The sequence below is a fragment of the Gopherus evgoodei genome, chromosome 15, assembly GCF_007399415.2.
Source record: "Gopherus evgoodei ecotype Sinaloan lineage chromosome 15, rGopEvg1_v1.p, whole genome shotgun sequence".
NCBI lineage: Eukaryota > Metazoa > Chordata > Testudines > Testudinidae > Gopherus > Gopherus evgoodei.
In genome coordinates this window covers 1,795,392-1,819,711 of record NC_044336.1, presented here as the reverse complement: position 1 = coordinate 1,819,711, position 24,320 = coordinate 1,795,392, and the positions used below count along the sequence as shown (strand labels likewise).

At 45.3% G+C, this 24,320-nt stretch overlaps 2 protein-coding genes and 1 pseudogene across 9 annotated transcripts in view; 2 read left to right on the top strand and 1 right to left on the bottom strand.

The window, feature by feature from the left end:
• The window catches only part of LOC115635672 (butyrophilin subfamily 1 member A1-like), a 35,857-nt gene extending 15,142 nt beyond the window's left edge, over nt 1-20,715 (top strand). For 6 of the 8 annotated variants that reach the window (XM_030534765.1, XM_030534766.1, XM_030534767.1 and 3 more), the window contains 6 exons: nt 2,507-2,854; nt 6,363-6,644; nt 12,580-12,696; nt 15,072-15,092; nt 15,192-15,218; nt 19,639-20,715. In XM_030534765.1, coding sequence (XP_030390625.1) covers nt 2,507-2,854; nt 6,363-6,644; nt 12,580-12,696; nt 15,072-15,092; nt 15,192-15,218; nt 19,639-20,156 — 1,313 coding nt within the window. In that variant the 3' untranslated portion in view covers nt 20,157-20,715. Of the gene's footprint in view, nt 1-530; nt 602-2,506; nt 2,855-6,362; nt 6,645-12,579; nt 12,697-15,071; nt 15,093-15,191; nt 15,219-19,638 lie in introns of those variants that run through there. The other 2 variants (XM_030534763.1, XM_030534769.1) reach the window with 2 other exon arrangements.
• The window catches only part of LOC115635664, a 1,110,108-nt pseudogene that overhangs the window by 374,220 nt on the left and 711,568 nt on the right, over nt 1-24,320 (bottom strand).
• LOC115635684 (zinc finger protein 239-like) overlaps nt 1-24,320 on the top strand; it is an 861,693-nt gene that overhangs the window by 412,403 nt on the left and 424,970 nt on the right. The gene's annotated exons all lie outside the window — the stretch shown is intronic.

The following is a 24,320-nucleotide window of genomic DNA, read 5'->3' as shown; positions in this document are numbered from 1 at the left end:
AGAAACTTTGAATCCAAATTGTTTCTTCTCATGTTTGTGAGATTGTAAGGATCAACAAAACTCACACCATCCTAATACACCCACAGTCTGATGGGACCACAGAAAGGTTCAATAGTATGTTGGAAGTTCAGCTGGCTCCCTTTGTAGAACAGCACCAAAGGAACTGGGACCAGCATTTTCCATGCCTTTTGGTGGCTTATAGAACAGCAGCCAATGAGAGTACAAAGTATAGTACAGCACTTCACACATTGAACCGCTCATGTGGAGTTCCTGAAGAGGAACAATTTAAATCATTTGGACTATATAGAAACCCTACAGTCTGAAACTGAAAAAAATCCCACACCTTTGCTAGAGAAAATGTGATGATAGCCTCTGATAAAATGAAAAGTTTCTTTGACATATGTTCATATGGGGAAACTTTCGAAAGAGGAAACCTAGTCTGGCTTCACAACCCTGGGAGAAAGAAGAAGAGGAGCCCTAACCTGGATAAACCTTGGAAGGGACCCTATAGAGTGCTGACCTAAACAAATGAAGTGATGTATAGGATACAGCTGCATCCCAAGACTAAACACAAAGTTATACATAAGGACCATCTGAGAAGGTACTAGTGGGACAAGATCTCAGTGTGGCTGCCCCTGAATCAGAGAATGTAGCTGTGGAAACTGAGGCTGTGAACATTGTCACAGAGCTGAATTCCCCATTGGAAGAGAATGGGCAGGGACTGTCACAGTCAGAAGATTCCACAGAAACAAAAATTTTGCCTCAGAGGCTCCCTGAAAGAGTCCCCCTCTGGTGGCTGAAAGAAAATAAAGAAGGGAACAAAAAGTTCCAAAGAGCTTTGAATGGGAGAAAAACTTTTTGGTGATGTGAAAATATCCTCACAGACACTGGCCACTTGTAGGTAGTGACACTTGTATCATTTCTAAAGTGAAATTGGAGTACGTGTGGATTTTAAAGCCCTTTGAAAGATTGGCTTTAACTCAGGATGAAACTTCCAAAAGGAGCCCTTGCCCAGTGCAGACAGACAGCAACTAACATGCACAACACATTCTCAGAAAGCTGCTGTGGGTGGGACTTGAATTTACTGTTGCTTCTCAGGTTCGATGGCCACAACATGTCACCTAGAAAAACACAGTTAATCTGATTTTAGGCTGCCAGCAAACACTTTCGTTTACATGAGAGCCCTAGTTTTACTGCCCAGGCACATTTCACTTTCTTTGGAGAATCAGTTTGGCTTGGCCCATGATGGAGTTCTCAATTTTACTCTCAAGAACTTTTCCAAATAAGAGCTAGATTTTGATGTCATGTGATATCTTGGGAAACCTGTGCTAAAATGACCCCATATTTAAATCACTCCAGACTCTACTCCAGGCTCCTATGAATCACACTACTTTCAAGAGAATCCAAGTCAGCGTGTTGATTTTTTAGAGTGCTTAGGCCTGGTCTACATGGGGGGGAGGGGTTGATCTAAGTTACGCAACTTCAGCTACATGAATAACGTAGCTGAAGTCGATGTACTTAGATCTACTTACTGCAGTGTCATCATTGTGGTGAGTCGATGGCTGACGCTCCCCCGTCGACTCTGCCTGCGCCTTTCGCCCTGGTGGAGTACCGGAGTCAACGGGAGAGCACTTGGCAGTCGATTTATTACATCTAGACTAGACACGATTCATCGACCCCCTGCTGGATCACTGCCCGTCAGTCCAGCTGGTAATGTCAACAAGCCCTTAGACAAATAATATGTGTAACAGTAAGCAGCTCTCAACCTTAAGTACAGCAGAGCTACTGTTCTATTCTAATGTTGTTTACCATATTTGGATGTTGTTAAAATACTTTGCATTTTGATCATTTCAATGATTTGTCATTCCATCAACACTGGAAATAATTAAACCAGCTATTTGTAAACTAATTCATATATTTAATGGGGTGTGGGAAAGGGATTATTCCTTTCTGTGCTACATCCCCTACTCTCCAAGGTGCCTGCTAACCCCAGTATCTCTTTCCTGCAGAACAACTAATATAGTAAATGGAATGCATGAGGCCTGTGGAAGGTGGGAAGAGCGTGGGTCTTGGGGGCAGTGGGCATGGCATGGCTGCAGAACTTGGGCATTCAACATCTCCAAAAGACTTTAATAGTTCATTGGAGCCCCCCCAACCCGACTACACCTGCCCACCACTATAGGGTGCTTGAAGCTGTAAAAAGCTTTCTAGTTATTGCAGTCATTTATAAATGAAATGGTTTCCAGGAGATGAATAAAACAATCTGAATTTCTGATTTTCTCAGGGCAACGCTAAGGGACCAAAGGAAAGAGATCTGAGGCCCTTAACTTTAACTGTCCAGACTTTCCAAGGATTGGGTTTCTTGTAGATTTAACTTTAACTCTGAACTTCCTGTATTTAAAATATATTTTGAAGACCTCTGTGAGGTCTGTTTTATTTTATTTCTTAGAAGTACCTATTCTCAGTTCCTTCCAGATAAAATTCTGTGTCTTGGTTCCTTTGACAGTGAATTTCAAAGTCACGGGACCTGATCACCCCATCACAGCCATTGCTGGTAAGGAAATTGTGTTACCCTGTCACCTGTTGCCCAGGATGAGTGCAGAAAACATGGAGGTGAGATGGTACCGGACTCAGTTTCTTGAAGTTATACATCTATATAAGGATGGAGTAGATCACTATGAAAAGCAGATGCCATCATATCAGGGAAGGACAGAGCTTCTGAGAGATGGTATTGCCGATGGAAACATTGCATTGAGAATATACAGAATCACACCTGCTGATGAAGGACACTACAGCTGTTTCATCCAATCAAGTACGTTTTATGGAGAAGCTATGTTGGAGCTTAAAGTAGCAGGTTAGTCAATATTTGGATTTCCCAACAGGAGAAGTAAATCAAACTGGTTGACTCAGTAAAGGCCCATTCAGTCAGTTTCACAAGTTACAAACTTAGGCTGGAAACCTGACCCCATTGAAGTCTGTGGTAAAATTCCTATTGACTTCAGTGGGGCCAGGATTTCACCTCTCATTTCAGTTGTGGATTTTCCTGCCTCTTTATTATTCTCTGTCTGTGAAAGTAAATTTGTAATAATTCCTGAATTAGCTGAAATTCATTCAATTAAGAAATGAAATCTGTTTAACCACAAAATGATTGCATTTCTATGAAAGCTGCAAGATTGCAGCTACCATTTCAGAAATCATTTAGTGGGATTATTAAAGGGGAGGAGATCGAGGAGACAGAGTATAGGACAGCAACACAGGAAAGAGATCAGAAGGGAAATGGAGAAGGAAGATGAATAATACCTACCACATCACCTCAGTGTGGGCCTAGCTCACAGAGGCTGCAAGAAACAGACCTCTGCCCCCTGTACGAAAAACAGGTGAGCTGAGGGACGCATGGGAACCCCTGTATTGTGAATTCACTTGCAGGTCTCCACAGGGATGGAGGCCTTGGTGAGGATGGTAGCTTCTCCCCTTGACAATGCTGAGGAAGAGAGGGAAAGTGACATTTCTTTCAGATGATCAGCAGCAACAACAGGATGTGTTGTCTGTAGGGACACATGTGGTGCCATTTCTGTGGAGCAGGACCAGCTGCTCTCTTTGGAGAACTACTGATGTTGCTCCTGTACTCACAGCCTGTGTACAGAGGAGTGCTGGGCCCTTCAGTGGATGAGGAAGGAACTCACTGGAAGGGTGTTGTCATGTTCTGACGCCTTGTCATGTTTTATTAATGTACACATATATGATTTGTAGGCAGCAGTTGTACATGTAAGAAATTATTTTAAAGAACAAGTCCAAGGGTGGTGGCATTGCTGTGTGGTCTAGCGTGTAGGACACTGGTCTGAGACTTGGAAAATCTGGGTTCTGTTCTCTGCTCTATTACAGACCTACTGCGTGACCCTGGGAAGTCACTTTCCTTCTCTGTGCCTCAGTTTTCCCAACTGACCTTTTGTTTTATTTTTGTCTTGGGAAAGAAAAAGAGAAAACATCAGATTTACTATAAACTTTATACTGGAGATGTGCTCTAATCAGATATTTCAGAGAAACACCATTTAGCATAAACCACTTTGTTTAAATATTTACTTCATAACAGGATTATTAACTCAATCTTTCAGCTGGTTTTATGACACAGCAGAATACTTGCCAGTGTCAGCACAAAATAATACTTGTCAGTGTCTTATGGATTCTCTGTGACTCTGGCAGGAAATCAGTAGGTATGGATAAAGATCCTCTTATTTGATCAGTCATCTTGTCCTCAACGCAGTGTCCGCGGGCACCATGGCGCCCACCGGGGCATCTGAATGCACCCGCATACTGGCCGGCAGACGAGCATCTGCCGAAATGCCACCGACAAGCTGCGTCATCCAGAGGCATCGCTGCCGAAATGCTGCCAATTTTCAGCAGCATTTCAGCGGGGACACCTATGGATGTTGCCACTTGTTGGTGGAATTTCGGCAGATGCTCGTCCACCACCACAGTCCTCCATGGGTCGTCATCTGGTGCCCGCCAGATGAAGAAGGTTGGGGACCACTGATGTAAGGTATCTGCTTACATGTAAATCAGACAGCTCATAACTTGTCGAGATTCATAATCATTGTGAGATGCATGTATGAGTAATATTTAAAGAATAATGTATTTATTTTGAAAGTATGGTTCATGGACTTGGAGTAGAGATTAGTCCCCAGGAGATAATGTGTCTTGGTATTGACCCATTCAGGGAGGAAGGAGTTGCCACCATGCCCTGTCTGGCCAGTGATGCACTACAGGGTTCAGTTGCGTACCCTTGCTCAATCCTAGGGCTTTCAATGAGAAAACTTCAGCGTCAGCTACAAACAATTGAAACTTCTTCAAAGTAAAAAGGAAACATTGCAACAGTAGAGTGGTTCACCTTCTCTGTGAATAGAAACAAAAGACTGAGTATAACAGAGGAGGGGAAATACCCTCTGGATCCTTTCCTAGGGGAAACCCTTTTGTGCACAAGGGCTGATGTCATGAACATTTGGATGCTGATTCTTGTGAAACTAGCCAGCTCTGCCAGAGATTGAACTTTGCGAGAGAAACCTACTTTATGAGATAGGAAAGGTAATAAGTGTAGGCCCAGGTTAACCTTTTATGTCTTTTTGTTGTAACCAGTTGTTTCGATCACTGTCTCTCACTTCTAGTTAAGTCTTTACCCTTATTTAAGTAAAATGACTTCGGTTTTGTTGGAAGTGCTTACAAGTGCTGTGTGATCTACAGGAGTGGAGATTTAAGGTAAAACTGGTAAACTGCTCTTTTGGTTTCAGGGGATCTAGAATTTCTGTGGATATCCAGTGTTGGGGCTGGATATCCAAAGGATGTGACTCAGGGATTGAGGTGCACCTATTGTTAACCTGCCAGGCGAAGACAAGCTGGCATTGCCTAGACAAGATCGCTTGAGAGGCTGGAAGGCTGGTGATGTTAGGGAGCTGACACCTACCCAGGCCCAAGCAACTCCCTCATACTGGAGGCAGAGGACTAACAAAAGGACTCACCAGGGTCGGCTCTAGGTTTTTTGCTGCCCCTGGAAATGTGCCGCCCCCAAGCATGTGCTTGTTTGCTGGTGCCTAGAGCCGGTCCTGGGACTCACTGTCGTAGGTACCCAGAGAACCATCACAATATCCCACTGGCTAATTCAGGTGGCTCCGCACCAACATACTTGTTTTGTGGATCCCATTCCCAGGCTTCATCTCTCCACATTCATTGTATAGCAACCTGGATACCTTTGTGGATAGCAGATTTTCTAGGCACTAAAAAGTTAGGTTTTGCAACACCTAAGTCCCTGTGTGGATCCAGGTTGAAATGACTTTAGGGCTGATGGCTGTAAGGCTTCATGTGAGCTCTACCATAGCTATGGGTCTCTCAGTGGGCTTGCACAGACCCACTGTTTCCAAGGACCATGTGGAGGAGTGTGGTGCATGTTCCCTCTTCCCCCTACACTCCAATAGGAAGGATGGAATAACCCTATGCCAATTAGAATAGGGCAGGCCTAAGTGTTCCAGCCCTTGGTCTCTAGCACACAGACACAGCTTATCTGAGCTGTTTGCTCTGGTTAAATCTTGTCCTCTCTTTAGAACAAGCTGGTCACACTGAAATAAGCTTCCAGGTTTGGGGTTTATGTAATCTGACACCTAGGAAGAGAGAGAGTGGGAGGACTATGGCCCTGTCCCTCTGTGATACCATCACAATTCACTGTTCAAAGCATTGCATGTGCTCATGAGGAACTGGGATGCAGAAAGAGAATTGACATTTTCCTGCTATGGAAGGTTTAAACTCTCACCCTCTATGCAGCGTATTCACAAAAATGAATGTCTGGAGTTAACAGAGGTTTATTCCATTCCTTCCAGGTTTTGGTTCTGACCCTCGCATTTCGATTGAGGGTTACCAGGAGAGAGGGATCCGGGTGGTATGTGAATCTGCTGGATGGTACCCTGAGCCTGAGGCACAATGGAGAGATCAAAATGGGCAGCTCTTAGCATCATCTTCTGAAACTAAATCCAAAGATGCCAATGGTCTGTTTCAAATGAAAATTTCCATTGTTACAACAGAAAATGCCAACAGAGACTTGTCCTGTTTTGTCAGGAACCCCCGCCTCAACCAGGAGAAAGAGTCAACGATTTATATAACAGGTCAGTGCCCATCCAAACTACCCATAGAATGAAATGTGGCAAGCATTGGTGGGAAGTATGTCCTTTTGTGTTCACATTGCTGACTCCTCTTTATATTCCTTTATTCTGTGTAGTACCCAAGTTCCTTTGTTTTCTGCAGAGCTTCTTTATTACACACAGAACCTACATTGGTATTAAAGCTACACTAATGGCCCCATTATGCTACCCAAATTTGGGGAAAACTTCCACTGGCTTAGCTGATCAGACCCCAAGGGTCATCTTCATTGCAGAGCTGTTACTTCGGCATTCCCCCTAGTGTACCTCCTGTCCATACACAAAGCCCTTCATATCCAGGTTTAGTGCTGCTTCACACCCAGGCTCATTGACCCAGTTGGGGTTACACAGGCTAGAGCCAGGATGCCATTTTCACTTGCAGATAGTTCCCCTGTGTCTTATCACAATTCATCTCCCTCCCCCCAAAAAAATGTTCCCAGAAGGACAGACAAATTCTCCCACAATTCATTGGGAAAGAATCATAGGGCAGTTCTGTTTGCTGCAGTGCTAAGAACCATGAGACATACTCCTAGAAGTCCAAGCGACACACAGGGGTGAATGCAGCACCAGCAAGGAGCTAGAACTTGGGTAGGTCTTGGTAATTTGACTGCTTATACCCAGGTTAGCCTAAACCAGGTGTTCAGACCTGGATGCTACTTGTCACAGATTCAAGGGCCAGGTGCATATCCCAACCTGTAACAAGGCCCTGAATGAGTTAATATGGACCTGAAAGAAACTACTTAATCTACCAGGCTGCACCTGGAGGGAGAGCTAGGCTGAATGGATGATGAAGCCCAGCTGGGAGGGGCTGGGAGAGGACTGTAAACAGAGAAAGTTGAGATTAAAAGGGGGGATGCAGGAAGGGAGTCTGCAATCACTCTCTGAAAGTGGACAGTGTGTGAGGAGGAAACCTAGGTGAAGAATAAGCCCTGGGATCTTAGCCTGACTAGAGAAGGCTGGCAAGTAGCTATAAGAAATGAAATAGCCACTGGGAGTGGAATAGGCTTCAGTGATAAGCCCTGAAAAAAGGGCAGGTTCTGGACCTCCAGGGAGGGAGTGAGCCCCGGAAAGTGTTCAGTTAAGGTACAAAGCTGGGGAAACAACACAGCAGAAAGGCATGACAGGCCAAGCCTGAGGAGGGTGGAAATTGCTTTGTTTGTACTTGTGGTTTGGGTTTGTTAAGGGGGATTCCAGGGGAGGGCTCTGAGAGTCCCAACCCTGAGAGAAGGGGGGAACTGATAGAGGTTGCAGGGGAGAAGACCTGAGAATGGCCATGGTAGGAGGAACCACAGGGAAACAGTAGCAAGGAGTTGGTCCAAGCAGACTGTGGCTAGAAACCAATATAGTGGAAGAGCCTGGATTCCCCTACCAGTCACTTTTATCGAGGCCTGTGGCCACAGAGGAAGATAAGGGTGACTGGACGCCCTGAGGCAAGGACCATGGGGCCCAGAGTTGGCACTGGAGACTTGAAATAAGGACATTGGACTTTTATCTGTGGGACATTCTTACCCTGGAAGGGATGGATTAACCTCGTGACCTGGGTCACAGGAAAAGAGACCATCCCACTGCTTGAGCAGTTATCGATGGGAATGAGGGGGGGCAGGTATGGAAAGCTGCTATGCTACAAAGAGGCACTCCTGCAGAGAGTCCACTCATTCACAGACCCCTTAAAGGTCACTGCATGAATGTGCTGGGCCCCAATGACCCACAAACAGGCCTGTTACCCAAAGGCCCAGTTTTGGAGTCTTGGAGGCATCAGCGATCCCTGGCTCTCTCTGTGGCAATTCCAGCTGGGTGAGACTCCTGTGGGAGGCTAGTACTGTGTCCCATCAGTGTGCAATGGTCTCAGTGAGTAGCTGCAGTGACACAAGCAACTTTTTCAAAACAAGGTAACAGTTTATTAGTCACCTGGCTGCAGCATCTTTAGGTTAGCATAGGGAAGCAAAAGTTAAGAGAGAGTTCAGACTAGCCAATGCTAGGACTCCTCTGAGCCATGCTGTTTCAGGAACCATCTCTGCCTCTTCTTCTGTCTCTTTTTCTTTGTCTGTCAGTCCCAGATGTGTGACCTGTGTCACTGTGTGAGCTCAGCTCTCAACACAGCCCCACCTGACACCTTTTCTCTTTGTTCTCTCAGTTGGGCACCTTTGCTCTGTTTCCTGGAAGGACATGAGGGGAAATCTCCTTCCTTTTGGCTGTTGGCCACTAGGGTGTGAATGTCATGGCCACTGGGGTTTCCATTGTCTCTTTGGGTTCTTCCATTCACATGTGTAGACTTTATTCAGTTTGTTAAAGACTCTGGTCTCCAGCCAGGCTGCTAGGTGAGTCAAACATTTCATCTCTTCCCTTTACATTCAATGCACAGCAGTACAAAGCCCAGAGGGAAAGTGAGCTGTGCATAGGAATCATAAAAATATTACCAAAATTCCCACATTCATTCCACTGATCAGCTCAGTTAACTCTGCAGTGAAGACATGGTTAGGGCTGGTCTACACTAGAAAATTAGATTGACCCAGCTACTTTGCTGCAGGGTGTGAAAAATCCACACCCCTGAGTGACATAACTAAACCAACCTAAGTCGCGATGTAGACACCACTAGATCGACAGAATTCTTCCGCTGACCTAGCTACTGCCCTTTAGGGAGGTGAATTTACTACATTGAAGGGAGAACTCCTCCTGCCTCTGTAATAAGCGCATACACTGCAGTGCTGCAGTTGTGCTGCTGTAGCGTTTGAACCATAGACATAACCTAAGGGCTTGTCTACACTCAGGGCATGACTTCACTTATCTCCGGAGCGATCGATTCAGTGGGGGTTGATTTATCGCAACTAGCGAAGATGTGATTAAATCGACCGCCGAGTGCTCTCCCATCGATTCTGGTACTGGACCTGGATGAGAGGCGCAGGCAGAGTCGACGGGGAGCATCAGCAGTCAACCTACCGCAGTGAAAACATTGCGGTAAGTATATCTAAGTACGTCAACTTCAGCTACATTATTCACATAGCTGAAGTTGCGTAACTTAGATTGATTTCCGCTCCCCTCCAGTGTAGACCAGGCCTCAGGCCACATCTACACTACTACTTTTTTGTCAGTATCCCTTATGTCTTCTAGTGGTGTGAAAACACCCCCCCACACACACACACACACTCCTCCCCCCCGACCTAAGCACCAGTGTGGACAGTGCTATGTCAGCGGGAGAGCTTCTCCGACGACATAGCTACCACCCCTTGTGGAGGTGATTTTATTATGTCAACAGAAGAGCTCTCTCCCATCGGCATAGAGCAGCTACATAAGCAATCTAACAGCAGCACAGTTGTGCCGCTGTAAGCTCTCTAATGTAGACATAGCCTTGCAGTGCTGCAGCGGTGCAGCCTTACAGTGTAGCTGTAGTGCTTAGTGACAACGCTAGCTACACCATCAGCATAGTTAATCCACCTCCCTGAGAGGAGGTAGCTTTCGCAGCAGAAAAAGCTCTCTCGTCGACACAGCACCATCTACACCAGGGGTTATGTCAGTATAACTGCGTCATTCAGGGGTGAGCGATGTCGTTATACCAAAATAGGTTGGTAGCATACACCAAATCTAAGTGTCACTTAATTGCATGAAACTCAGGACATTCAGACCTTCGGCTAGGTCTACACTACCGCTTAAGTCGATATAACTTACAGTACATCGCTCAGGGATGTGAAAAAGTCACCTCCCCCCGAATGATGCAAGTTTCACTGAGCGAAGCACTGTCCACATCGGCACTATGTCTGTGGGAAATGCTCTCCTGCCAACGTAGCTTCTACCTCTCACAGAGATGGAATAATTATGCTGGTGGGAGAGCTTTCTCCCATCGACATGGAGCATCTTCACTAGATGCACTTCAGCTGCATTGGTGTAGCTGTGCCAATGTAGAACTTCCAGTGTAGACTTGCCCTGAGACTCAAACAGGCATCTTATCCTGAACCTCCTGTGTGCACTTACATCATGATCTTCTTCCTGAATTTCTTCCATATACAACAATGGAAGTTTATATAGCTTTGAAAGTGAGAGAAGCTTAACAGGAAAACAGCACTCTTATTCTGGGATAACAGAGGCCATACTATGAGTTATATTGGTATAATTATACCCATATAGTTCTGCCAGAATTTTTTCCTGCATATACCTGAGAAACTGGGTTACCTCCACACTCTCCCTCTGGCAGCATGGACTTGCCAACTGGTTTCCCATGTCAGTCCCTCCTGTTACTAGCTGTTCTGCACTGTAACCCAGCCAGTTATTTAACTGATGTCTAAATGCCTAGCATCAACAACCCCTTGTGGCAACCCATCACAATGTAAAGGATTTGTGCTTATTTCCTATAACTTTAGAATCACAGAGTAATATTTTGTATTAGAATGTTTTTGGGGCTGATCCTTTATTTCTTGTTCATCCAAAAATTCTGTTGCATTGTATATGGAAGGACTACAGTAAGGGGAGTCAATAGGCAGACCAGTGGCCAAATCTGGAACGACAGATGCTTCTAAATTGACCGCAAATCTTTTTATTTACTTATTATTATTTTGTATTATTTTCTCTGGAGTCTGGATCTTGACTAAACCTTGACCAAGAAATTTGGACATTGACAAAAAATAATTGATTATCTCAGGATTCTGCAACTATGTAAGAGATGATTATGATGTATATGTACATGGGAGGTTCGGGATAAGATGGCTGTGGGAGTTTCCCAGTGTAGACAAGCCCCAAAACTTTCAGGCTGTGGACTGGATCCAGGCTATATGCAAAGCAGTGAGAGATTGAATTTGGTGTGGTGTCTGGAGGAAGCAGCCTGTGGTCTTGGCTGTGAATCTAGTGGGAGCTTTGGAGAGAAGCAGGGACTCCAGGCAGCTTCTCTTTGGGATAGAGCAGTGAATCTTTAGCTAAAGGTATGAATCTTTAGCACATCTGGCATGTAAATATCTTGCAATACTGGCTAAATAGTGTCATGCAAACACCTGTTGTCATTTTCAGGTGACATTGTAAACAAGAAGCGGGCAGCATTATCTCCTGCAAATGTAAACAATTTTATTTGTCTGAGCGACTGGCTGAACAAGAAGTAGAACTGAGTGGATTTGTAGGCTCCAACTCTTTATATTGTTTTAGTTTTGAGTATAGTTATATTTTTGTACATAATTCTACATTTGCAAGTTCAACTTTCATGATAAAGAGGTTGCACTACATTACTTGTATTAGGTGACCTGAAAAATACAAATGTTTTTTGTTTTTTTTTCACTGTGCAAATGCTTGTAATAAAAATAATATAAAGTAAGCACTGTACAGTTTATATTCTGTGTGGTAATTGAAATCAATATATTTTAAAATGTAGAAAACATCCAAAAATATTTAAATAAATGGTATTCTGTTATTCTTTAACATTGCCATTAATCGCGATTCATTTTTTTAATCACTTGACAGCCCTAACTGTAATGTTATGCGTTTCTTTAAAAGAAAGAAAGTGAGTCTTAAACAAATTGATAAAGGGGCAGTGAGGAAGGAAGGATGGCACGAGGAGGGAGAAGTACAAACACAACTGAAGGAGCAGGGTCACTACATTATTTTGCAAAATTCAGATTTACCAAATAGACTCTTGTCAGTTAGGGCTTGATTCTGTCCAAATGAAGTCAGTTGAACTTTTGCCACTTACTTTAATGGGCCACTTACTTCTCATCTACCACTCTGCAGCGTCTCCAATTTTGTAGAATATAAAAGACATAACCAGGGTAAAATCTTGTCTTCTATTGGCTTAACAGTAAAGCACAAAGCATCTTTATCACACTATGAAATCCACCAGTAGTTAGCTTCTTCTAACTGGTAACATTGCTCACCAAAGTGCTGCATATATTCAACACTAATTCTAAGCCAATGACGTGTTTTCTTGCAGATGTGTTTTTCCCGAGGGTCTCTCCCTGGATGGTGGCTGTGTGTGTAATTCTGGCTCTTTTGGGTTTTCTCATTTTCCCAGCCATTTACTACTTTTGGAAGAAACACAAAGCAAAAGGTAAAGTGACAACATAAAGGGAGGGGATGCAGTTCAGTCAGAGAGATTTTTCTATAAAAATAAATAAACAAGCAGAGGAACCAATGGAGATTTTGGATTTAGTGTTATGAAGAGAGTGGTGAACCTTGGGAGAGAGAGAGAAAAAGAGGCTGAGAGAGGAGGAGGAGTTGAGCATTTGGATAAATCCTGAATAAATGATGATTCCACATTTGAAGTGAAGTGGACTCATCTCTTTTGGCATTAATAAATAGCCCAGATCTAATTTTGTTAAGTATTCTATGAATATTGTCTGAAATACAAATGGGAGTGAGAGTGGGTATGGAAATTTAACATATTTAGCTTGACTAGCTGATTACAAGAGGTATTAATGGAGAGAAGGAGGGGAAAAGAGAGAGTGAGATTTTTCTTGGACCCTTGAGGCCCAGTTTAACAATGTCATTATGTGCTTAGCTGTCGGCATGGTTATTAAATCCAATTGACATCAAAGTTAAGCACATGCTTAAGTGCTTTGCTGAACTGGAGCCTTAGTGTCAAATTCTGCTCTCTTGTCAGCATGCAAGAGCTAGGGCCAAACTCTGCTCTGTTCGAGTAGAGTCCATGGGGTTTCAGGGATGAAACTGAGTGCAGAATCTGAGCCTTATCTGTTAGTAGGGTGACCAGATGTTCCGATTTTATAGGGACAGTCCCAATTTTTGGGTCTTTTCGTTATATAGGCTTCTATTACCCTCTACCACCGTCCCAATTTTTCACATTTGCTGTCTGGTCACCCTCGCTATCAGTGCCTTTTCATAATAAAATCTGCTCACCCTGAGATCACAGTACAGAACAGAAAAATACAGCCTCCTTCTGTATGTAGAAGTACATATTGAAATGTAATTGCTCAATTCACTTTGCTGTGCTGTAGCCAGTGGCAGAACCAGGCCTTCTGCAATTTTTAAGTTTCTGTATGAAGTGATCTCCTTATAAATATCTGAGGCTCAAACTGTCACTTTAATTAATGCTAATTTCTACAACAACACCTCTAATTTAAAATTGAATTGTGCTGTATGTGGATTTTAGTCTACTTTAAAATATTGTTCTGAAAACCAGAAGTTTGGATTCAGGGCAAAACTTTCAGAAGGAGCCACTGGAGACTGCAAGGAACATGACAATAAACACGCTATGCAAGCTGCTGAAACTTAGAGTTCATGGGTGTTGCTCAGGTTCAATAGCCATAGCACATCACCTTGAGCCATCCTCTGGCTTGCAACACATGCACATTTCACTCCTTTGGTGTGTCAGTTCAGCTGGAGCCAAGCTGGAGTTCAGAACTTAACTATGAATAGCTTTTGAAATATTTCTTCCTGAAAAGGACAGCAATGCTGTGCACTAGCTGAGATAAATTCCAAGGGGTGATATCCATTTGTGGAGGATTAAATAGATGGAAGATTAAATACTCTAGTAATTAGTTAGGATAATGCAATTGTGACTCTAGCTCTTCAGCCACTACCTGAACAATGGGGCTGAGTGTGATCAAGGCAAGTCACTGGGTCATTTGGTCAAGAGTTTCCTGACACTTTCTCCCTGTTCCCTCCCCTCTCCCCCATAATGTTAGCTTCTTGTAACATTTTTAGATTCTTGTAACTTTTTTGGCATAGATTGAGAGACTGGGGAGAGGGGTTGGAGTAGTGAGGAAGAATGTGTGTGTGGTAGGGGGGAGCTGGATCAATGCAGGTAGTGTGAGGATTGGCAAGATGCCAGGTGGGTCTCTGTCCTTTTCCAAACTTTGTCCTTTAGGACTGTGCTCTGGCACTGCAACTGTGGGGCCAGCACAATCCTAGGCAGAATAAAGAGCTCAAAGAGCCACACTTACCACTGGGAGTACAGCTTGAGTTCCTGGCAAATAAATGCTGGAATTCAAACATATGGAACACAACACAATCAATGGCATGTACTCTTAGTCGTATTTCATACCTATTTATTATAGCAGCTCTTCTTGCACAGCAATTCCCACTGACTATTGCCAACTTTAAGAGCAGAGTTCAGGTTGTCATTCAGGGGTGGTGTGTACCTTATCTCTGTTTCCTACTTTTTAGAAGTTTAGGAAGCTTTTCATTTCCTGGTTTCAGAGGTTTGAGTTTCGCTGAACTCAACATTCTGGAAAGAGTCTCAGGAGACCTGGTAGGGGCCAGGCATGGGAGTCCAGTGTCCATACAGAATGCAGAGTGGTCAGCTAGCCTACTTCACTTTGCTTTTTAAATCCAAAAAGATAACATTGAGTCTGGGTACAGGGAGGAACTGGGGCCAAGGCCCGTGCATTGCATCACATCAAGAACGAACTGCTGTATATTTATTACTGTGTTCAATTTATTTATTTATTTATTTATTTATTTTAGGGGAACTCCTGGCTGAACTTCGTAAGTAGCATCTCTCCCTCTGCCTCCATTATAAATTCTGTATGGATGTGTATCCTGTTAAGACTTTGTGTTCTCATCTGTGTGTGTGTTTGGTTTCAGGATGGAGTAATGTCAGACAATATGCAGGTAAATAAAGCTGATGTTTATTCAGTTTTGAAACCCCACCTACCCTGTTCCCTTTCCTTGTGCATTGGTCAGTTGAACTGAAATAATCCATGTAATCTAACATGGATTTAGACCATTAGTGATTGCAGTGAAATAATTTCTAAAGTGTCAGCAATTTGTTACTCTTCTGGGAGGAGAAAAAGGTGAGCTGGGAGATATGTGAGTTAAAGAGGATAACTTGGAAGGAGCATGAGTTGGATGCATACATCATTCAATGGATTTACAGATTTTATATCACAGAAGGAAGGAATTATCTTGTTTCTGTTGTAAATGCCTGCTTAGGAAATAGAGGGACGCTTTATTTTAAACAAATATTTTAAGAAGTGTAGCTCTGACTCTGTTAAAAGGACCTCATGGGACTCCATGTTTGTTGTTTCTCAAGGAGTCCATGTCAAATGTGCTCAGTTTTCAAGTAAAAATATGTATTTTTTTTTTAACTTCCAACCCTGAAAAATTATCCTAATAACTGAGTCAATCTGGGTTCTTTCATTCTTGTGTCAACACCCCCAGTATCTTCAAGATGTGTTTCTATATATATTCCATTCCTGGTGCACATATGCTCTCAGTGCTGAAGATCAGCATGTTTGAGCAGCAGTGACCATTAGTCCACCTCTCTGCCCTAGCTCCCTCTTGTCCTCAAATCTTGTGGGCATGAAAGCATGGGGTGGCCCACCCACCTCCAATCAGAAGGACAGGAAAAGTTGTGGATCTTTTCCCATCTACATCACCTACTTCCTACAGGGAACAATATTTCAACAGACCAATGGATCTTCAAAATTGTCCAAACTGGTTATGCTAAACATTTCCAAACTATCTCTACTATCCTTCCCCATCACTTTTCAGGGATCCCTCTCACTAGAAGATATTACAACAAGAAATTCACTCTGTTATCTCTTGGAGGCATGGAAGTGGTTTCTCCATAGTTCAGGGGAAAGGGTTTTTATCTTCATTTCTTCCTAATTCTCCAAAAGAAGGGAGGTTGGAAAACTATTCTGGACCTAAGAAGACTCAACATATTTATTCAAAAACTTAAATTAAGAATGGTGACCCTAGTCTCACTTATTCTTTCCCCAAAATTGGTTTGCACCTGGTGACCTCAGGATGCATATTTCCACATTTCTATTCATTGTGTGCACAGGAAATATCTGTGTTTTGTGGTAGAAATTCAACACTCCCAATACAAAGTTTTTTTCATTTGGACACTTCAACAGCTCCAAAAGTCTTTACAAAATTCCTATCAGTCACTGAAGCATTCCCAAGAAAGTAGAACATTAAAGTTCATCCCTGCTTTGAGTTTATCCTTATTTTGACACCTGACTGATTCAAGGACCTTGTCCTCAAGAAGTCTCAGACAACATTTGCCAATCCAGACCTAAGAGTAAACAAAAAAAAAATCTATGATAATTCCATAAGACCGAATTCATTGGGGCTCTTCTAGATTCTGCTATGACATCTGCTTACCCGTAATTACCTGTAATCCTAGAGTTGGTCTTTCAAGACAAAAGGAGACTACTTCATCCAGATCTATGGTCCCTGCATGTTACAGCTTGGATGATTTTCTTCATGAATGTTCTGGAAAGAGCATGTTCTAAGGATGTCCAAAATATTTTGATTTAATAGACTGTACAAAATCAACTGACAAAACCAAATGGAAGAGATTCAAAATTTGAGCTCAAGTATACCACCTCTCTTCTTGAACAGACATTCCACTTATTTTGCACTAATTACTTTCATTGAAATCAACTGGACTCTCAATTAGTTTCATACAAGTCCAACTGGCAGCTATATCTGCCTTTCATCCACATATTCAAAACTCATATTCAAAATTACAAAATATTCTCACATTGCTGCATGTCTAGATTTATAAAGGGGCCTAATGCAGATTTTCCCTTAGTCAGAGAATCTCCTTCTTTGTGGGATTTGGATGTCATTTTAGCAAAACTCAAGCATCCACCATTTGAACCATTAGCTGCTTGTTCATTTCAACATCTTTCTGTGAAAATTCCATTTCTGCTTGCCACCAGGAAGATGCATGCCACCAGGAAGGTGCATGGAGTCAGAAAAATCTTAGCCTTAATGGCAGACCCACTGTACACTGCTTTTCATAGAGATAAGGCCTAAGTCTCATCCTAGTTTCATTCCTAAAATTGTATTCAAATTTCATATTAATCAAACTATTTATTTGTTTACCTATTTTCTTTCCAAAACCTCTCACTAGTAATATGGAAAAGAAATTACACACCTTATACATTACAAGAGCACCATCCTTTTAGACAGAACTAAGCCACGCAGAATCTCATTTAGATTACTCATAGCCTATGCTGAGAAGGTAAAAAGCGGGCTATATTCTTTCAGAAGAATATCCAAATGGATCTCTGACTGCATCAGTTGTGTTACCAAAAGCTAACCTTTTCCCCCCATTCAGATTAAAGCTCACTCTACCAGAGTTTATGCTTCCTTTGGAAATATCCCTATAAATATATAGGGCAACTATCTGGGTTCAGTTCACCATTTCACTGTGCTTACGAGAGGTCTCCAGAGCTGATGCTTGCTTTGGTAAAGCAGTTATTCAACTGCTGTTTTCTTGAGATTTCAGTATCCTACTTCCTAGTCTGAGTTCACTGCTTAGGAGCCACCAGGAGTGGAATGCAGATAGATAATCAGTTGAAGAGAAAGAGGCTACTTACTTTACAGTAACATGTTCTTTGAGATGTGTTGCCTTTCCCATCCATGGCCTGCTCTCCTTCTGCACTATATCAAAGGCTGTACTCATTTGGATTTTGGTTAGTGAAGGAACTGACAGGCAATTGGCCCCGCCTGACCCTTGAACAACAACAACAAAAAAGGTAAAATTATGGAAACACATCGTTATAAGGTCCCCCCAAACTTCCTTCCTCAGTCTCCTTAGTCATGTCAGCCTCTCATCTGCCCTTCTCTGTGCCTTTTATAGCTATCCAGCAAGATGTTATTTTTGGATCAAGGATTATTCCCAACAGGTTTAAGAAATCCCTTTCTGTGTGTTGACCCTCCCTGCCCACCTTCCCCACTGCCATGGAGCTGCAGACTAACAATTCCTGAATTAGTGGTAGCAACCTAAAGATGGCTGTATTGAAAATACATCCATTTATCTAAACCTCTCACTCCATCATTGAAGACAGGCTGTCCTCTGGGGAAATAGCTGCCTCCATAGACTCCAGAGTTAAGAAACTGGACAGGCAATTATAAGGAGCAATAGGAAAGTGGGGAGCAGGAAACAGCATAGGAGGTGTACAGGGAAGAGAGTGAGGGGTTCTGAGGAATGTAGGGTGCATAAAGGAGGTGGAGGGGGGATGCAGGAAGGTAGGCTATGGGGGTAATAAAAGGGCAGCAGAGAGGGATTGTTAGATTTAAGAACCTGGGGAAAGGGCAATGGGAGCAGCTCAGAGGGAGAACGTGAGTGTGGGAGGAGACTGCGCTGGAGAGGGACAGACACGGTAGTGACAGAGAAGAGTGTGGAGGGGATAGAATGGCAGTTCCCTCCTCAGGCGCAGGAGAGGGCAATCAGCCCCAGGGAGACTACATGTCTGCATGTTCATTGCTGGCGAGTTTAGACAGCAAGATACTCACTCACTCTCTTTCACTCACTTGGGGAGGGGCGTTCCCCAGACAGGTTCAAACAACACAAGTGAAAACAAACAAGCAACGCTTGCTATCTATTTATCTTTTAAATCTCAGGCACTTTAAACCACACTCATGATTATTTCAGGCCTGGTTCATGACTCTGAATGCTTGGGGAGGACACTGCCACATTCTCTGTTCCTCTTGCTGTGCCCAGAACTGTCACTGGCTAAGACTTGGGGGCTGGTGTCTGCTATCCCCTATTGGCTGTGACCTGAGAGTGGCTGATAGCCACCTGTTCCTCCATGAGTGTGTTTCGTCCCCTTTTCTCTCTTTCCTTCTCCCTATGTTGGCAAGAGGAGCTATCCTTTGGTGTCTCCTGCTCTGCTCACCAGGAGCAAGGATCTCAATTCCCATCCCCCTTAGTGCCATCACTTCCTCTCTTCCCACTTGGATAGGGAGTGGCACCTGACCTACAAGGCAAAAACACTGAAGACATTTCTCTCTGCCCACCCTCAGCCTGTGCAGCCTCCCTGCTCTGTCTCTGCTCCCCTGCAGGGGGTCATAGGAATGCGGGGGCCCAGCAACAGCCCCTGGAGTCTGGGTAGAGGGAATTGCAGTGCACTCACTGCCCACCTCAGCAGAGGCAGCCTCTGGGCCAAGACAGAGGCAGGAAACCAGGGAATAGCCCAGTTTGAGCAGGGCTGTTGAGGAGGGAGAAACAATCCCAGCCTCCCCCAGGGCTGGGCTCGGTATCTGACAACCCAATTCTTTCTCTCCCTAGTGGATGTGACTCTGGATCCAGACACAGCTTATCCTCATCTCATCCTGTCCGAGAATCGGAAAAGTGTGGAATGGAGATCCCAACATCGGGATGTACCTGACTGCCCCAAGAGATTTGACTGTGTAACCTGTGTGCTGGGCTATGAGGGCTTCACCTCAGGGAGACATTACTGGGAGATAGATGTAGGGGATGGGACAAATTGGGGTGTGGGAGTAGCCAGAGAGACTGTGAGCAGGAAGGGATGGATCCACTTTAGCCCTCAGGAGGGGGTCTGGGCTGTGGAAGAGTGCAGGGGCCAATACCGAGCCCTCACCCCTATTGAGATCCCCCTGTCCCTGAGTAAGAGCATCAGGAAAATTGGGATTTACCTGGACTATGAAAGGGGGCGAGTAGCATTCTATGATCTGGTTAGAGAGGACCCGTTCTTCACTTTCACAGCCCATTTCACTGAGAATATATTTCCTTTCTTCTTGGTGTATTCTCAGCTCACAGTGTGTCCCTGGGGGACTGGAGAATGATTTGCCTCCCATTGGTGTCTGAGCTCTAGCCTCACACTGCTAAGTCTCTGGGGGATTATCTGCTTCTCAGCAGGTACAGATTCTCTGTCTCCAGGGAGGAAAGTTAGGGCATGTCCACACTGGTAGACTTACATCACCTTTGTCTGTGATGAAGTGGGAATGTTCATAATGTTTTCTCTGAATACCGTGTGGGTACCTCAGTTTCCCCAGTGCAGTTCTTAAGTATCTAGGTGGCAGGAGAAGAGGGTGTGATTGTTGCAGAGCCCTAGAGGACAAATGTGATGCTGTCTGGACAGAAAATGGCCAACACTCTGTCTCCTGGCAACTAATGACCTGGGCCCCTCCTCTACAAAGATGCCAGCTGAAGGTGTTGGAGAACAAAGAGATCAGGTGACCTCCTGGCCTGGGAAAGGGACAAAGCCCAGAGGAGGACGGGCTGGAGCATTTCAGTTTGCAACTGGCTGGGGACATGGAGTGAATGCAGGTGTGGGTGTCTGGCTCACTGCCCCCCAGAATGGACCCAGCTGAGGGGTCTTGTTCTCTGTACCTACAAGCTCTGTTTTAGACTGTATTTCTGTCATCTAATAAACCTCTGATTTACTGGCTGGCTAAGAGTCACATCTGACTGCGAAGTTGGGGTGCAGGACCCTCTGGCTTTCCCAGGATCCCGCCTGGGTGGACTCACTGTAGGAAGCACACAGAGGGGCAGAGGATGCTGAATGCTACAAGGTCAGACCCAGGAAGGTGAAGCCATGTGAGTTTCTTGCCCTGAAGACAGTCTGCTCAGAGAGAGGAGACTTCATGAGAGTCCTGACTGGCTCTGTAGGGAGCAGTTCCAGAGCATCACCCGGGGACTCTGTGACAACTGGTGCCAATGGTGGGATGTACTGCACCCCGTGGATGGCGCTGCTTGCAGTAAGTGACTGGGGAGCAGTAAAACAAAGGGGAGAGAACAAGGACCAGCTGTGCTGAAGGCTCAGAGAGGGACGGTTTCAGGGGGCAATTAATCCCTGGGAGTGTGTGACCAGCAAGAAGGACTTTTGCAATAACAGGCTTCCCCTGGGGATTGCAGCGAGTGGTCCCAGTGGTGAAGGAGTCTGCAGCTCGACCCTGGCAAAGAGATGGTGACCTCGAGAAGGGCTGGCACACTAGGGGTTCTTCCTGGAAACCGTAGGGGGGCTAAGAGCACACAGGCCTGTGAGACCAAAGCAACGTGGGAACAGTGAAGTGATGGCCTATCACCCATCTCCTTAAGAAGGACATTGTAATCCTGTGCAAAAAGAGAGGGTTACACATTGGAAAGTTCACCAAGGCTCAGTTAATCATGCAGCTGGAGGACAAGGACTGCTCTAAGGAGCAGATTCCTGACCCAGATGGGGCTACAAGAGGATCTGGGAGCAGCTGGAGCAGTAGCCAGGCATCCCCAAGAGTCTGGTCCCCAACCAGATGGGGATCTTCACAATCAGGTTCCCCATCAGGGGATCAGAGATGGATGGGATTGGAGCTGAGTCCGAGAGAGCGAGAGGACCATGAGAGACAGCAAGAGCCCAAGAAAGAGCTGCAGGAGAAGCAGCAGCAGCATGGACTGGCGATGGTGGAGCAGAGAGGCATAGGGGACTTCCCAGGAATGAGTGGGGATAGACCCCGGGCTGTCAGTTCCGCAGGGAACCTCGATACTAAATTGCTGCCTCTGATTAAGGAGGGAGGGGATGTGGATGCCCACCACAATGCCTTTGAGCAGGCTGGCGATTTGAACTAGGGGGACTCTACGGAAGAGCCCCAGTATCTACCTCCCTTGCTGGGACCCAAGGCCATTGATGCTGTCAGCCAGATGGATGGGGTGGTGGACAGGCTTCCACTCCTGCCCTCAGCCTATATGTCTGCGTGGAGTCTCCTAGATTCAGGCCCCTCGGACCCCCAGTGGGAGCGGAAGGTGGTGGTTGTTAGGATATAGATATTCAAACCCGTCTGGCCTATACTTTTAAGAATTTAGGTGTATTCTTATCACTTAGCTAGTTATAGAGGTATAAAAGAAAGACAGTGATTTTGATTCTATCTGTGTAAGGGCTGTTAGAAAGGTGATCCAATCTATCACCTCCAGAGAAAGGGAAGAGCCTAGAACATGTAAAAGGAAATTTAGTTTGATAGTTTTCTGTCTGGTAAGAACTCACTTATCAATAGACACAGCTGGAAAACCCTTATGTCTGTATAGATGTAGTTGTGAAATCCTCACTTCTGTATTGTTTTGTATGTTTATTTGCATGGTCTCTGTCTGATTCTATAATTGTTTCTGTCTGCTGTATAATTAATTTTGCAGGTGTAAACTAATTAAAAGTGGTGGGATATAATTGGTTAGCTAATCATGTTACAATGTTAGGATTGGTTAGGTAAATTTTAGTAGAATGATTGGTTAAGATATAGCTACAAATATTACTATATAAATTAGAGGCAAACAGGAAGTAAGTTGGGATTTGAAAATAAGGAAAAAGGAACTTGGATTTAAGCTTGCTGGAAGTTCACCCCAATAAACATCGAATTGTTTGCACCTTCGGACTTTGGGTATTGTTGCTCTCTGTTCATGTGAGAAGGACCAGGGAAGAGAGAGTGAAGGAATAAGCCCCCTAACAGTGGTCAACAGGAAGATGTTCCTGGGGTGGTGAGACCCTAGGACAGAAAGAACTGTTGTCAGGCCCAGGGTGGTGCAGCCTTAGATGCTGAGGAGCTGTGTGACCTGGGTGAAGGTCCCTAGGATGAAGCCCCTTGCCCTGCCTATGGCCTGGATCCCTGTGCAGACCCAGGAGGGGTTGGGCTGGCTGGTAGTTGGGGTTCTCCAGGATATCGGCTGTGAGGTTCTGGTGGGGGATGACTGTCTCTCTTTGGGACAGGATCCAGGCCCTGCTCTTGTAACAGCCAAGGATTTGAATCCAGGGAACCAATTAGCTAAGATGGAAATGGTCAGTGAAAATGCAAAGGACCTGGCTGGCAGTGGGGAGGAGCTGCAGGGCTCAGGATACCTGCCTACCTATAACCAGACCCCTGGGACTGAGTGGGATGGAGAGATGCACATCGGAGAGGGGGCTCACGCTGGCTCTGATGCTGTGGCCAAAGCAGCGAGCTTGCTACCGACCCCCACTGGGACAGTGTGACGAAGTGGGGGGTTTTCTTGCGGTTTTCTGTTTTCCAGTGGTTTTCATGCACAGGGGGTGGGACTCCATGTCCCTGGGTCTTACTGGTTTAACAAGGTGAGAGGAGAGGGAGTTTGTTGTTACAGAGGACCGGAGAGGGACTCAAGACCCCAGCTGATGGCCTGGAGGATGGAGACCCCAGTGACTGGTGACCTGGTGACCCAGAGACCCAGGAGTCACAGCCAGTTCTGGCCAGTGGAAGGACAATGGGCTGCAAAGAGAGGACCCCGTGACCAGCCAGTTCCAGCCGGAGGAGGGCTGAGAGGAGAGGAGACCCAGGCCTTCCTGTTTACGACCCTGTTTACCTGGAGAGAAGACAATGGACAGAGGCGGGGCTTGGGGCCAGAGATATCGGAGGCCCAGCTGGGAAGCAGGGGGGGCTCTGGGCTGGAGAGGGGAAGCAGGAAGAGCCCACCTGGATGCAGGGAGACCGGGATGTGCTGTTATTGTGAGAGGCCAGGCCTGAGGCCCTGAGAGTTTCCTGTGCTGTGTTCAACTCTCAATAAACCCTCCTGTTTTATGCTGGCTGAGAGTCACTCGGGTCTAGAGAACAGGGTTGTATCAACCCCTTTGGGGGTGAGGAGGCCCGGGAGGTCCAGAGCGCGTGGACTCCCTGAGGGGGCCCATGGTGAGAGACAGACGTGCTAAGGCTCAGAGAGGTGTGGCTCCAGGAGGTGGAGGGGCCTGACCCCAAGAGAGAGTGGACCCCCAAGAAGGGCTGTCTCACTGAAAGGGGCACCCCCCATGGACTGCACGGGGCCACGAGTGGGCACGATCTGTGAGTCTGTGACAGATAGCAAGGGCAGCGCTGAGCATGGTGGGAGCTGAGACCCCAGCAGAGTGGGGGAACACACAGGCAGGGCAGGTCGGCTGCCAGCCAGGTTTGCCCGGTCCAGACGTGCTGCTGGGAAGTGATCCCATGGCAGGGAGGGAGCTACCAGGAACAGGGCTCAGCGGGACTGCAACCCCAGGCCCAGCC